The 13,896-nt window shown below is 63.3% G+C and overlaps 1 protein-coding gene across 2 annotated transcripts in view; it reads right to left on the bottom strand.

The window, feature by feature from the left end:
* Positions 1 to 1,407: 1,407 nt before the first annotated feature.
* Positions 1,408 to 13,896, bottom strand: part of LIG1 (DNA ligase 1) — a 32,291-nt gene continuing 19,802 nt past the window's right edge. For both annotated transcript variants that reach the window (XM_062176497.1, XM_062176498.1), the window contains exons 19-28: positions 13,682 to 13,777; positions 10,999 to 11,109; positions 10,446 to 10,517; positions 9,040 to 9,184; positions 8,802 to 8,884; positions 6,964 to 7,116; positions 3,809 to 3,862; positions 2,423 to 2,566; positions 1,682 to 1,774; positions 1,408 to 1,603 (exon numbers count right to left, since the gene is read on the bottom strand). In XM_062176497.1, coding sequence (XP_062032481.1) covers positions 1,520 to 1,603; positions 1,682 to 1,774; positions 2,423 to 2,566; positions 3,809 to 3,862; positions 6,964 to 7,116; positions 8,802 to 8,884; positions 9,040 to 9,184; positions 10,446 to 10,517; positions 10,999 to 11,109; positions 13,682 to 13,777 — 1,035 coding nt within the window. In that variant the 3' untranslated portion in view covers positions 1,408 to 1,519. The remainder of the gene's footprint in view (positions 1,604 to 1,681; positions 1,775 to 2,422; positions 2,567 to 3,808; positions 3,863 to 6,963; positions 7,117 to 8,801; positions 8,885 to 9,039; positions 9,185 to 10,445; positions 10,518 to 10,998; positions 11,110 to 13,681; positions 13,778 to 13,896) is intronic.

Below are 13,896 nucleotides of genomic sequence, written 5' to 3'. Positions count from 1 at the left end.
CTGGGAAGTGGCAAGTACGGCTTCTAAAAGCAACCTGGGTTCTTGTGCTGGGGCCTGTGCCCTACCTGACCCTGAGCCTCTATCCCACCTCTCCTCGTCCAAAAATCAGGTCTAAGGATGTCCCACTTGGCCCTTCCCGTCCCGTGTGCTCCTCTCAGCACCAGGCCCCTTGTGTCAGCCAGGGCAGGGCCACCCAGACCCCCAGCCCATCTCAATGACTCAGCATGATCGAGGGTTACTTCCCCCTCAGCACAGGGCAGTGAGGGCCAGCAGCCAGGCAGTGGGAGGGGGGGCATGTGGGGCTCAGCTCCAGGGCCCGGGCCTCTCTTGCACCCAACACCCCAGGGACCAGCACAGGTTGCTGAGTGTGGCCCTGGGCCCTGGGTTGGCCACTCCCAGCTGTTCGCAGCCCATCTCCCCTCCGTGGGAGGCAAGCACTGTCTCTGGCACTGTGCCCTGCTGGCATGCCCCCCAACTTCAGCACCCTTCCACCCTTCCCATAACTCAGCAACAAATACCCAGCGAGTCCAACCCGAGTGTCCCAGGCCACCCCTCCCCAGTCTGAGGCACCAGGTTTGGGTGTGCCCCGACTTTGAAGAGGGCCAGGCAAGGCTGACTCAGGGGACCACACTCCCTGTCTTATTTGGCCTCTACTGCAGGAACAGGAGTCCCGAGAGCCGCGGGCCAACAGGGGGACCCCACAGTCTCGCGCGCCGCCCTGCTCTGTCCTCCCAGCTCCAGGCTGGCCCTGCTCCAGCAGGAGCCACAGTCCAGGGGAGGCTGCCAGGGCCCTTCTGGAAGCTTCTGCATCACAAACCAACAGACCTCCCCTGGGCTGGCCCTGGTGCTCACACATCTGACCCGACCCGGAGTGGATGCAGGGGGTGGGGGTGGGGGCACTGGACTGGCCTGGTCCACCCGGACCCACCGTGCACTGGGGTGCCTTCCCCAGTGGGTGGCAGAGCTGGGTGTCACACGCAAGTCCCAGCCCTGCTCTAAAGGTCTGGGGCTGCAGCCTGCTGCCCGGTCAGCGCCCTTCCTGTTTCCCTGTCCCCTCACTGGGTCAGGAGAGCCTCCCTGCAGGACTGCTGGGAAGGCACACATGCTCTCTCACACACGCTCTCACGTTCACGGACATACTCACACATGCTCAAACGCACGCACTCATGTGCACGCACACACGCACTCACACGCTGACACACACGTGCTCACACATGCTCTCTCACAAACGCACACTTCAGACCGCCAGCCACAAGGCTGTTAACAGTAAGTGAGACATCAGAGTCCCCAGGGGCACTGGGCTCTGGCCAGGTGGCCTGCAGGCACCACACGGGGATCCATGGCACGGCGCCGGTTTAGGCGCTTGAAGCACGTATTAAAGAAATGCGGAGGGCCGTGCCCCAGAGCGCGGGTGTCTGGTGATTGTTTATTGAGGGAAATCGGTGAATGAGCCCCAGACACAGAACTCGAGCTCGGGCCTGCGTCACCAGCTCCATGCGGTCCTCCAGCCGGGCGGGGCTCAGAAGAAATCTTCCAAGTCGGTGTCCTCGTCCTCGTCCTGTTGGTTCTGAATCTGACTCTGCCTCCAGTACAGATCGGCCACCTGCGAGGGAGGCGGCGGTCAGGCGGGCCCTCTCCCAGAAGCAGGCCCGGCCCGACGCCCCCTTCCCGAGAGCCTCACCTCAGCACCGGTGGTGGCCTCTTCCGGCATCTTGTCTTTCCGGACGCGAACAAAGCGAGGGAAGCGAAGGGAGATCCCCTTCTCCTTGTCCACCTGCAGCAGGGGTGATGCTGCGACCTCCATGCGGCCACAGCCACCCCCGGTCGTTTCCCCTCCCCCTTCCCTCTGGCCTCGGCGCCCGATCCACACAGAGGGGCTGAGCACCGGGCTGTGGTAAGGGCTCAGGAAGCTGAGAAACGTGTGGTGCATAAGCGCTTGAGCAATACTGGCCACCACAGCAGCCGCTGCGATGCTCAGGGCTGGGGCACGTGGCCTGGATCCAGAGCCAGATCATGGGTTCAAATCCCACCGTCCAGCCTCACAGGCACCTGCACGTGTATGGTGGAGATGCTCACATCCCCACCCCTGTCCCCGTCCTGGGCAGACAGGAGACAGGCACGGCTGCCCGTGAGCGCTGCCCAGGCGCCCTGGCTCTAACGTGCTGTGCGAGTCGGAAATGAGACAAGTCAGATCAGAAGTTCTTGTTCCCCCACTTCCAACCAGAAAAGGACGTGCCGGCTGCGCTCTGAAGGATCAGAGGAATCCCCAGGACAGCGCCTGCTCCTCCCTGGACACCCGCCCTGCTGAAGACGGCAGGTGCATCCCCAGCACTGGCCCCGAGGGCCGAGCCACCAGGGAACTTCTGCTCCCTGCTCTCCTTTCTGGGACCCATTACAGGCCCGTGCCCAGCCCGTCACTCACCAGGCCACGGGCAGCAGGGTAGATGGGGGAGAGGGAGAGATCCGCACACTTCACCTCCCACACGGTGGTGGGGTCCAGCCAGTGGTCGGGGGCCACAGCACCGCCGGCCTGCACATAGGGGCGGGGCGCAGGCAGCACCAGGGCCTGCAGTGGGAAAGAGGAAGAGAGGGTCACAGATCCCCACCAAGGCCAAGGGTGGGGAACGAGGTGGAAAAATGAGGGGTGGGGACAGAGGAGGAGAGGGCAGGGGGAGGGGGCAGGGAGGAGGCAGGCTGAGAGGGGGGCAGGGAGGGGGCAGGCTGAGAGAGGGGGCAGGGAGGAGGCAGGCTGAGAGAGGGGGCAGGGAGGAGGCAGGCTGAGAGGGGGCAGGGAGGAGGCAGGCTGAGAGAGGGGACAGGGAAGAGGCAGGCTGAGAGGGGGGCAGGGAGGGGGCAGGCTGAGAGAGGGGGCAGGGGAGGAGGCAGGCTGAGAGAGGGGACAGGGAGGAGGCAGGCTGAGAGGGGACAGGGAGGAGGCAGGCTGAGAGGGGGGCAGGGAGGGGGCAGGCTGAGAGAGGGGGCAGGGAGGAGGAGAGGGCAGGGGGAGGGGGCAGGGAGGAGGCAGGCTGAGAGAGGGGGCAGGGAGGAGGCAGGCTGAGAGAGGGGGCAGGGAGGAGGCAGGCTGAGAGGGGGGCAGGGAGGAGGCAGGCTGAGAGGGGGGCAGGGAGGAGGCAGGCTGAGAGGGGGCAGGGAGGAGGCAGGCTGAGAGAGGGGACAGGGAGGAGGCAGGCTGAGAGAGGGGGCAGGGAGGAGGCAGGCTGAGAGGAGGCAGGGAGGAGGCAGGCTGAGGGGGCAGGGAGGAGGCAGGCTGAGAGAGGGGACAGGGAGGAGGCAGGCTGAGAGGGGGCAGGGAGGAGGCAGGCTGAGAGAGGAGGCAGGGAGGAGGCAGGCTGAGAGAGGGGGCAGGGAGGAGGCAGGCTGAGAGGGGGCAGTAAGGGGGACAGGAAAAGTAAAGAAATGGAAGACAGCGGAGTCGGGACATTACAGAGGCAAAGGGATGGGATCAGAGACCCAGAGGAAGAGGGACCCAGAGCTGGAGGGGAAGGGAGAGAGCCGAGGCCCAGAGAGGAGGGAACAAAAAGGGAGGCAAAGAACGGACAGAGGCAGAACCACGATCCAGACACCACAGCCAGGGGTCGCATTCCCAGCGCCCCTCTCACCGGGGCTAAGTATTCCACGGGCACAACCTGGGAACACCTGAACGGCGCTCGGCAAGCCCCGGTGTGACCGAGGCTCTGAGCTGGAGGCGGCCCGGCGGCCAGTAGCCGGCAGAGCTCTGGCGCCCGCCGTCCTCCTGCCCGCACCCTGAACCCTCCGACGGCGGAGGCTGAGAGGCCACGCAGCTCACCTGGAGGCTCTGGTGCTGCTCCTCCAGCTCCTCGTCGCTGAAGCCCGTCCCCAGCTGCAGGGAAGACGCGGGGTCAGAGGGCACCCACAGAATGGGGGTGCGGTGCGGAGGACCCCATCCTCTGGCTCTGGTCCTGTCTGGGAGGTCACCCCCTGAGCCCCCCAACATCTCCAATCCTAATGCCAAGGGTTTCCCGCTCTGCCCGAGGCAGAGGCATCCCAGCGGGGCGGCTCCTCACCCACTGTGTACAGTGGTACCGGTACTGGGTCTCTGGTACTGAGAACCTCAGCCGCCTTTCTGCCTTCTGTGCCGACGATACTGCTAGCGGAGGCCGTTTGGTGCAGCAGCCAAGGCACTGCGGGGGACACGTGCACCCACACTGCAGGGCCTGGGTTCAAATCCTTGTTCTGCTGTGGATCCAGCTTCCTACCAACACACACCCTGCGAGGCAGGTGATGGCTGAAGCAAGTGGATCCCTGCCATGGGAGGCCTGGTCCAGTCCTGGCCGTCGCCAAGTGTTTGGGGATGGGCCTGTAAATGGCGTCTCTGCCCGTCGGACAAATGGAGATCTATCCCAGCACTGCTCGGTGGCGACAGACAGACTGACGCTGCTGGACTGCAAAGGCACCTGTGTCAGACCACACGGGCTAACCGAGCTCACACTGCCAGACAGCAAAGGCACCTGTGTCAGACCACACGGGCTAACCGAGCTCACACTGCCGGACAGCAGAGGCACCTGTGTTGGACCACACGGGCTAACCGAGCTCACACTGCCAGACAGCAAAGACACCCGTGCCAGACCACATGGGCTAACCGAGCTCACACTGCTGGACTGCAGACACCTGTGCCGGACCACACGGGCTAACCGAGCTCACACTGCTGGACTGCAAAGGCACCCATGCCAGACCACACGGGCTAACCGAGCTCACACTGCCGGACTGCAAAGGCACCCGTGCCAGACCACACGGGCTAACCGAGCTCACACTGCTGGACTGCAGACACCTGTGCCGGACCACACGGGCTAACCGAGCTCACACTGCTGGACAGCAGAGGCACCTGTGCCGGACCACACGGGCTAACCGAGCTCACACTGCTGGACTGCAGAGGCACTTGTGCCAGACCACACGGGCTAACCGAGCTCACACTGCCGGACTGCAAAGGCACTTGTGCCAGACCACGCGGGCTAACCGAGCTCACACTGCTGGACTGCAGAGGCACCTGTGTCGGACCACACGGGCTAATCGAGCTCACACTGCCGGACAGCAAAGGCACCCGTGCTGGACCACACGGGCTAACCGAGCTCACACTGCTGGACAGCAAAGGCACCTGTGTCGGACCACACGGGCTAACCGAGCTCACACTGCCGGACAGCAGAGGCACCTGTGTCGGACCACACGGGTTAACCGAGCTCACACTGCCGGACAGCAGAGGCACCCGTGTCAGACCACACGGGCTAACCGAGCTCACACTGCCGGACAGCAGAGGCACCTGTGCCAGACCACACAGGCTAACCGAGCTCGGTGAGGACGTCATTCTTAAGGACAAGTGCAGAGAACTGGTTCAGGAACTCGGCGCAGCTGCACCTCAGAGCGCTGGTGTAGGCTCCGCGTCACACCCCGTGTTTCGTAGAATAAAGTACTGGGGTGGGCACTCTGCGGAGCCTGGGCTTCAGTCCCGGCTCCACTCCAAGTCCAGTCTCCTGCTAAAGCACGCCCTGGGAAGCAGCAGGCGGTGGCTCAGGTGTTTGGGTCCCTGCCACCCACGTGGGAGACCCAGCTGGAGTTCCGGGCTCCCAGCCTTGGCCTGGCTCAGTCCTGGGTGTTGCTGACATTTGTGGGGAGTGAACCAGGGGATGGGAGATCTCACTGTTTCGCAACATAGATTTTTAGAATGTGTCTTTAAAATAAATTATTTAAGGAGGAAAAAACAAAAAAAAGAGAATGACTCATAGACAAAGGTCTATGCATCAAGAAAACTGCCAGGGGCCAGCGCTGTGGCACAGCGGGTGAAGCTGCCGCCTGCAGTGCCGGCATCCGATATGGGCATTGTTCAAATCCCGGATGCTCCACTTCCGATCCAGCTCTCTGCTGTAGCCTGGGAAAGCAGTAGAAGATGGCCCAGGTCCTTGGGCCCCTACACCCACTTGAGAGACCCACAGGAAGCTCCTGGCTCCTGGCTTCAGATCGGCGCAGCTCTGGCCGTTGTGGCCATCTGGGCAGTGAACCAGTGGATGGAAGACCTTTCTCTTTGCCTCTGCCTCTCTGTAAATGCCTTTCAAATAAATAAATCTTTAAAAAAATAAAAAGAAAGCAAGCAAAGTGCCTCTGGAGTTACTGGTGCTGTTTCTTGCTCAGTGTGCGGGATGAGGGAGACCCAGTCACACTGCACAGCCGTAAAGGCCTCTCCGACTTTCTCAGCGGCCCCTGCAGACAGGGACCGGCCACGGAGGCGAATTCTAGGAGGCACAGGCCTTGGCCCTGTGCACTGTTCTTTATTATTTACTCATCTGAAGTGCAGAGTAAGAGAGAGAGAGAGAGAGAGAGAGACAGACAGACAGACAGACTCATTCTCTCACCCACTAGTTCACCCCCTCAATGCCTGCCATCGCTGGGGCTGGGTCAGGCTGAAGTCAGGAGCTTTCTCGAGGTCTCCCATGTGGGTGGTAGGGACCCCAATACTTGGGCCACCACCTGCTGCTTGCCAGGGTGCTCATTAGCAGCGAGCTGCAGCAGAAGCAGCACCGAGCCTCAAACCCAGGCACTGCACTACCGAATGCCAGCCTCCCAAATGGTAGCTCCACCCCTGCCCCGCAGAGCTGCCGCCTGGGTCCTCTCTCCTGGTGTCTGCAGCACGCATGGCCCTGATGGCCGGCACACTTGCAGCTACACTGTGACAAGGAGACCAGAAGCCCATTAGAAAGACAACTGTGGGTAAAGAGGCTCTGGAGGGGCCGCCGCCGCCAGACTTCCTGTCACAGAGAAGGGACAGTCCCTCTCTAGGCTGAGCGAGCACCAGGCAGCCGGACACAGTTCCCGACGTCCACAGCAGCCCTGCTGCAGTCGGGTCCTTCCTCGGGGGAGGGCTATCTGTCTCTGGACCTGGGCCCTCCTGAGGCGCCCAGAGTAAGCCCCCCAGGGTCGGCCCGGCGCCCGGACCTTGCAGATGGCCTGCAGTCCCTCGGTGTCTTCGTCGTAGCAGGCCAGCAGGAAGCCCCCGTAGCGGCCGGCACGCTTCCCCCGGCCCAGGTAGGCGCCAATCACCACGAGGTCCAGGGTGTCGCCCACGCCGTCCAGGTAGTCCTTCTTCAGCTGCGGGAGGGAAAGAAAGAGCAATGGGGGTGCCGGGCGCAGACCTTGCTGCCGCAGCTACGGGGGCCCAGGCCGGAACTCCTTGCAGGGCCTCCGAGGATGAAGACAGGCTGCCAAGAGGCCGCGCGAGGAAGGGGCTTCCAGGCTTCAGGAAAGGAAAGTGGGAGGAGAGGGCTGGGCCGGGATGTGGGGCCCCCTTGGTGCCACTGTCCCTCAGCCTGGGGACAAGGTGGCTCCCTCCACAGAGTACATGAGTCTCCAGTCACGTCATTGATTAAGCACCAACTGTGTGCCAGGCAACTTAGCCTTCAGGGTACAACAGTGCATAACGCCTAGGCCAGGGGCGAGTGACACACACACGGGACGATCCGGTTCCCTTGGCCCCTCTCTCCATTCGAGCCTCCCACTCCTCACACCAGTGTCTCCACTTCTGCCCAGTCCCGGGGCAGCAGAGGAGCCGTGCAGTCAGACCGCGGGACGATCCGGTTCCCTTGGCCCCTCTCTCCACTCGAGCCTCCCACTCCTCACACCAGCGTCTCCACTTCTGCCCAGCCCCTGGGGCAGCAGAGGAGCTGTGCAGTCAGACCGCGGGACGATCCAGTTCCCTTGGCCCCTCTCTCCACTCGAGCCTCCCACTCCTCACACCAGCGTCTCCACTTCTGCCCAGTCCCGGGGCAGCAGAGGAGCTGTGCAGTCAGACCGCGGGACGATCCGGTTCCCTTGGCCCCTCTCTCCACTCGAGCCTCCCACTCCTCACACCAGCGTCTCCACTTCTGCCCAGCCCCTGGGGCAGCAGAGGAGCTGTGCAGTCAGACCGCGGGACGATCCGGTTCCCTTGGCCCCTCTCTCCACTCGAGCCTCCCACTCCTCACACCAGCGTCTCCACTTCTGCCCAGCCCCTGGGGCAGCAGAGGAGCCGTGCAGTCAGACCGCGGGACGATCCGGTTCCCTTGGCCCCTCTCTCCACTCGAGCCTCCCACTCCTCACACCAGCGTCTCCACTTCTGCCCAGTCCCTGGGGCAGCAGAGGAGCCGTGCAGTCAGACCACGGGACGATCCGGTTCCCTTGGCCCCTCTCTCCATTCGAGCCTCCCACTCCTCACACCAGCGTCTCCACTTCTGCCCAGTCCCTGGGGCAGCAGAGGAGCCGTGCAGACCACGGGACGCCCCGGCTCAAAGCCTCGCTGGCAGTGTTATCTCAGGGTGGTGGTCCCAGGTGCCGCTGGCTGCTCTGACCTCACCTCGCCTGCCACTGAGGCCGGCCCCCTCAAGGCCTCTGCACTTGCAGCCCCCCAGCCCCACCGTGGTCGACCCTTCCTGTACTTGGGGACTTGACTCACGCACGGCCTCCGGAAGCGTTCCCCGGCCCCCAGCAGCTGGTGCTAACTGCACTGCTCACAGCCCCGGTTCCGGCCCAGCCTCACCCGGCCAGCACTGCCCGGCTTCTCTCCTGTGTGGAGGAAGCTGGAGCAGAGCCCTCCCAAGACTCCCCTGCGGCGGCAGCGGCATTCGCAGAGCGTGGCGGGGGCAGGGCTCGCCACCACCTCTTGCTGAGCTCACACATGGGACTCGCAGGGGCCGCAGTGGGGGGCCAGGTGGGGCTGTGGGGAGAGCTCCAGAGTTGGACAGGGCGGTGCCACACCCGACACCCACTGCCCCTCAGGACAGGCTGGTGGGCGGGATTACCTTGAGCCAGTTGTGCGATCTCTTGGCGATCTCGTAGGTGGCGTCCACGTCTAGGGTCTTCACCATCAGCCCCTCGCAGGAGTCTGGAGGAGACACAGGCAGGGTCCCTGGGAGCTCCCTGCCCAGGCCGGGGCATCTGGGACTCCAGTGACTTTCCAGGGCTGGCGATGGGGCCTGGGGCCAGCACGGGTCACGAGAGGCTGCAGACCTCGGTGGGGAGAGGCACGGGGGCCCTCACCTTTCACCGACTGCTCCAGGAACTCGGCGATCTGCTCGAGGTCCTTGGTGTCCAGGGAGGTGGCGAAGAGAAACTCGCCCTCCGTCTCCACGAAGTTCTCACGGAGCAGCTGCCGGCGGCGGGACAGGGGCTCGCGCACCAAGGACTGGGGAGAGAGGGTGGGTGTCACGGCACAGCAGCCCTGACTCCAGGCCCACAGGACGTGTACTTATCCTTACTGTAAAACAGCACGGTATCTGCCCGCAACCCCCACGTTCTCTGTACTTAAATGGCCACTAGGCCACCCGCGCCAGTATGCACACGCTGTCACGTGTGCCGCTCAGGGACACAGACAAAGCCTGTGCGTGTTTAGGACAGACACCGCCTTGCTGCTGACTGTTTCTGCTCTTGGTTGGACCCAGAGACGGGGGCCGGCATGTTCTCAGCTCTGGTCACAGCCGTGCAGCTTGGCTGACGTGGGGCACAGGGGGCACGGGTGACATGGAAGCACACGGGTGAGGCCTGAGGCCAGCGTTGTGGTGCGGCGGGGTAAGCCTCCACTTACGAGGCTGGCATCCTGTATCAGAGCCCCGGGCTGAGTCCCGGCTGCTCTGCTTCTGATGCAGCTCCCTGCTAATGCACCTGGGAGAGCAGCAGAGGACGGCCAAGTACGGGGTTCCTGCCACCCATGTGGGAGCCCGGAGGAGCTTCAGTCTCCTGGGTCTGGCCTGGCGGAGGCCTGGGGCCACTGCAGCCATGTGGGGAGTGAACCAGCAGATGGATCTCTTTCTCCCTCTGCCTTTCAAATAAGTAAAAGTTGATCTTTAAAAATAAATGGGCAAGACTGTGCTCCACAACACCTCCCGCAGACAGACCTGGCCGCAGACACAGCCGCTGAGCCCCGCGTGGGACCGGATCCGTGAGGGGAAAGCTCTGCCCGCTGTGCACGGTGCAACCACTGCCGTGTGGAGGAGCCACTCATGACGGCTTCGTTAGCGTCGGTGGCGCCTGCCCTGCGAACCTGCCTGACTACACTCAAACCTGGGCAAGGCCCGAGCCTCTGAGTGTGCAGCATCAGAGACGAGGAAGAGGGGAGGCGTCTCCTCGCTCCAGCTCCCTCGCTCAGCCCGAGGAGGGCAGGCTCACCTCCGCCAGACCAGGCGCCCGACACGACAGGCGACTCTCCTTGAAGTTTGTCCTATTAGAACTTAAGTGAGACGTCCAAGAAAACACGCCTACGTTAAAAGGCTTTAGCGGGAGGCGGGGCTCTACTGGAAGCAGGTGTTCCTGCCTGCTGTGGACAATCCGGCAATCCGCCGCCAGGGAGGGACTCGCAGGCCCCTCGGAACGGCCCCATGGAGAACCACCGCCCGAGCGTGGCCTCGGCTGTGACAAGGCAGGCCCGAGCTCGGCCACCCGGGACTCACCTGTCCGTTGAGGTAGATGAGGTCGAAGGCGTACAGACACACCTGCACCTGGATCTCCGACGGGTCCACATCCTGGGGAGGGCAGACGGACGTCAGGCGAGGGGAGGCTGAGACAGCACTGGTGGGCCGTGCCCATGGTGCCTGAGGCTGCTGCGGTCCCTTGCACTGCGCCCTCCTCCCCAGCTAACAGGCTCAGGCCCTGACACGTGGGGACTCCGCTCAGCCCCCAGAGCTCATCCTCCCGCACCAGGTGTTGGCTCCCAGCGCCCCTGCAGCTAGCGGTGGGGACGTGACACCGTGGCCAATCGGAAGTGGGGGCAGTCTGCTGCGGTGCACGCTGTGGGGGCTCCGGGAACGCCCCTTCCTTCAGTTAAATGGCAGGGTGTGGGTGGGCCTGTCCCCTTCCCAAACCGGGATGTCGGGATGGGAATGTGATGGCTGGGGCAGTGGCAGTGATTTTTTGCAAAAGTGGAGAGAATGGCATGGGGAGGGGGATGGGGAGGAGGGTGGAGGAGTGTGGCGCCACGGAAGGTAATGGCACGGCCGACAGTACCTTGCGTTTGCGGGTGGTGAGCACCTGGAACGGCTGGATCTGCTTCTTCTCCCGATCCCAGGCCACAGCCTCGGTGTCCAGGATGAAGGATGTGACTGACGGGAGTTTAATCTGGAAAAGGAAGGGAGAGATCGGGGCTCGCGACAGCTGGGAGGTGCGTCAGGCCAGACCCCTGCTCCTTCTGCAGCGTCAGCTTCAGCGACACAGGGACGCGGTTCTCGTCTGTCTCCACCGCGAGGAGAGAACTGAACCCTGACGAGGACTTGCTGTGGCCCTGTGAGTGGAAACCCAGAGGCCCTGGTCACTGCCGTCTCCCTCTCGCCCACGTGATTCCCAGGGAACTTGTGGAGTCCGTCCAAGCCGCCTGCTTCCCAGCACCTCACTGCACCCAGCCCACAGGCCTCCCAGCTCCCACACTGACCCCTCCAACCCAGGTGTGATCACGGCACGGCCCTGCTACGACTCCCTACAGCTGTGCTCTCCTTGTCAGCCCCTGGTCCTTCCCTGGGCCCCTCAGCTACTGTTTCTCCCGCAGACACCCCCCCCCCGCCCCCAAGCATGCTGTCCCCAGCTCCCAGGTGCCGTGCAACACGAGGGCCTGGCTTCCGGACACCAGGGCAGGCCGGCAGAATGTCACTCCTCCCCTTCAGAGCCAACAGCACGGCCCCGGTGTGAGCGCGGCAAGGGCGGCGACCCCGGCAAGCCTGGGTTATACCCCCTGCCTCCTGCGCAGGACCCCAAGAACCCGCATGCGGCGGATGAGCCCAAAGCAGCCGGAACCAGAAGGCGAGGAGCCATGTGGCACCACCCACAGGGCTCTAGAACACGCAAGGCCGGGCTCTGCAGGCCAATACAGCAATGGGGGAGGTGGGGCTGTCAGAGGACGGGCTCGCTCAGCCAGGGGCACGGGGAAACGCTCTGCGGTGAAGAACACGGGAACGTTCTCTAAGTGGACCGCGGCACCGGCTGTGTGCAGCTCGGCCCTGTTACAACCTACTGTACTGGGGCCGGTGCTGTGTGTCCTGGCAACTCCACTTCCAATCTAGCACTCTGCTATGGCCTGGGAAAGCAGAAGATGGCCCAAATCCATGTAGGAGACCCGGAGGAAGCTCCTGGCTTCAGATCGGCCCAGCTCCAGCTGTTGTGGCCATCTTGGGAGTGAACCAGCGAATGGAAGACCTCTCTCTCTCTCTGCCTCTCAAATAAGTAAATCTTAAACAAACAAACAAACAAACAAAAAAAAAAAACAAAACCAAAAAACCCTACTGTACCCTGCACACCCGGAATCACAGCCTTTCACGGACACTGCGCCCTTGTGCAGGTGCCGTGCCATGCCTGCCTCCTTCCCTGCCTGCACCGGTTTCCTAACCGAAGGGGACAGGCAAGGAGAAGGCCTGTGCTGTAGGCTTCTGGAAGGGGCCCCGCCCAGCACCATGGCGACTCTGGGCTCACAGCTTTGGGCCAAGGCCTGCAGGCCGGCCCCCTCCATGCCTGTCCCGCCCCCGCCATGCCTGTCCCGCCCCCGCCCCGCATTCCCTGCTGAGAAGCTGCGGTTGGAATCGCAGTTTTGTGGCTCTCGGGGCCACGCTGGAGTCAGTCGGGGCGGCTGCCATGCTCTGAATGGACTTGGCTCCCACACACTCACACTCCAAAGAGGCAGGTTGATGGCACCAAGAGAGCGGAAACTTGGCCCAATTACGGTGTCTGGGAGGGAGGCGGGCCTGGGGGAGGTCCTCAGTCCACAGGGGCCAGCCCAGACGTGGTTCTCGTGAGGTTGGGGATAAAAGGCTGGCAGCAGGGCCCAGCCGCTCGGTCTCCTGCCTTGCTGTGAGAACCTTCCTCTATGGCATTGCACCAGCCACCGAGCCGCAGCACTCGGCTGGACCAACAGGGGCTGTGAGCTTCCCAGCCGAGCCAGGTAAACCTCTCTCCTGAAGCAGCTCGCCTTGGCTAACAGAGCTGACCAACACACAGGCAGAGGACAGGAAGGATGCTGGGACCCCTCCCTCTCTGGAGATGTGACAGCTCTTTGCGGACTGTACAGGGACAGGTGTTGGGAGTGAAAACCAAGCAGCCTGGGGCAGCGGAGGCAGAGGCTGGAGTGAGCTGGGCTGGGAGGACGGCTGTGTGCGAGGAGTTGGCTCAGGATGGCCTGCCCTCGACTGGAGAGAGAACACCACCTGTGGAAGTCACCAGCTGCCACCTCTGACCCCCGCCCCCGCCCGTGCTGGCCTGGGTGGGCCTCAGCCTTCTGCAGCCGTCAATGTGGTCTAGCTAGGCAAAGTGCAGGCGAGCTGGAATTCTTACAGCCCCGCGATGGACCCCTGTCTCTGTCAGCTCAATACGATCCCCTTCCCAGGATGCACCTGTCTCATCGGAGACCCCACTCTGCATGTGTATCTGACTGTGGTCCCAACCCCTACCTCATACAAAGGGCAGAGTGGGGAGAGGCCCCTTCCTGCCAGGGCCCAGACTTCCAGGTACTGCTTTGCTCTCACGGACAGCCCTGCGGCACACGGAGTTCCTCCGTGTGAATGTATGTCTGCTCCCTCATGTTACACACCAAGTCCTGTCCTTGTCTGTGCAGGCTACTCATCTCTGCTTAGGATTTGTCTTCGCAGGAAACTAACACGCTCACTGGCCACAGCCCTCGAACCGCAGCTGCAGCACACGGCGGGCCCACCTTGGGGATGCGGCTGATGATGTCGGGGTACTTCCCAGTGTTGTCCTCCTGGTTCCTGCTGAAGATCTTCACCTCCCCGCCTTCCAGAGCATGGATCTGCGGTGCGGACACAAGGCGAGATCAGAGCCGGCCACCCCCCGCCCCTCCTTCTCTCCACCCTCGCCGGCAGGCTCTGGAGGAGGAAGTGGCCCACAGCCCCAGCACGCCCCTCCTTG

This window comes from Lepus europaeus, chromosome 19 (assembly GCF_033115175.1).
Source record: "Lepus europaeus isolate LE1 chromosome 19, mLepTim1.pri, whole genome shotgun sequence".
NCBI classification, from domain to species: domain Eukaryota; kingdom Metazoa; phylum Chordata; class Mammalia; order Lagomorpha; family Leporidae; genus Lepus; species Lepus europaeus.
The sequence above is the reverse complement of the archived record's forward strand: the minus strand, read 5'-3'. Positions and strand labels throughout refer to the sequence as shown.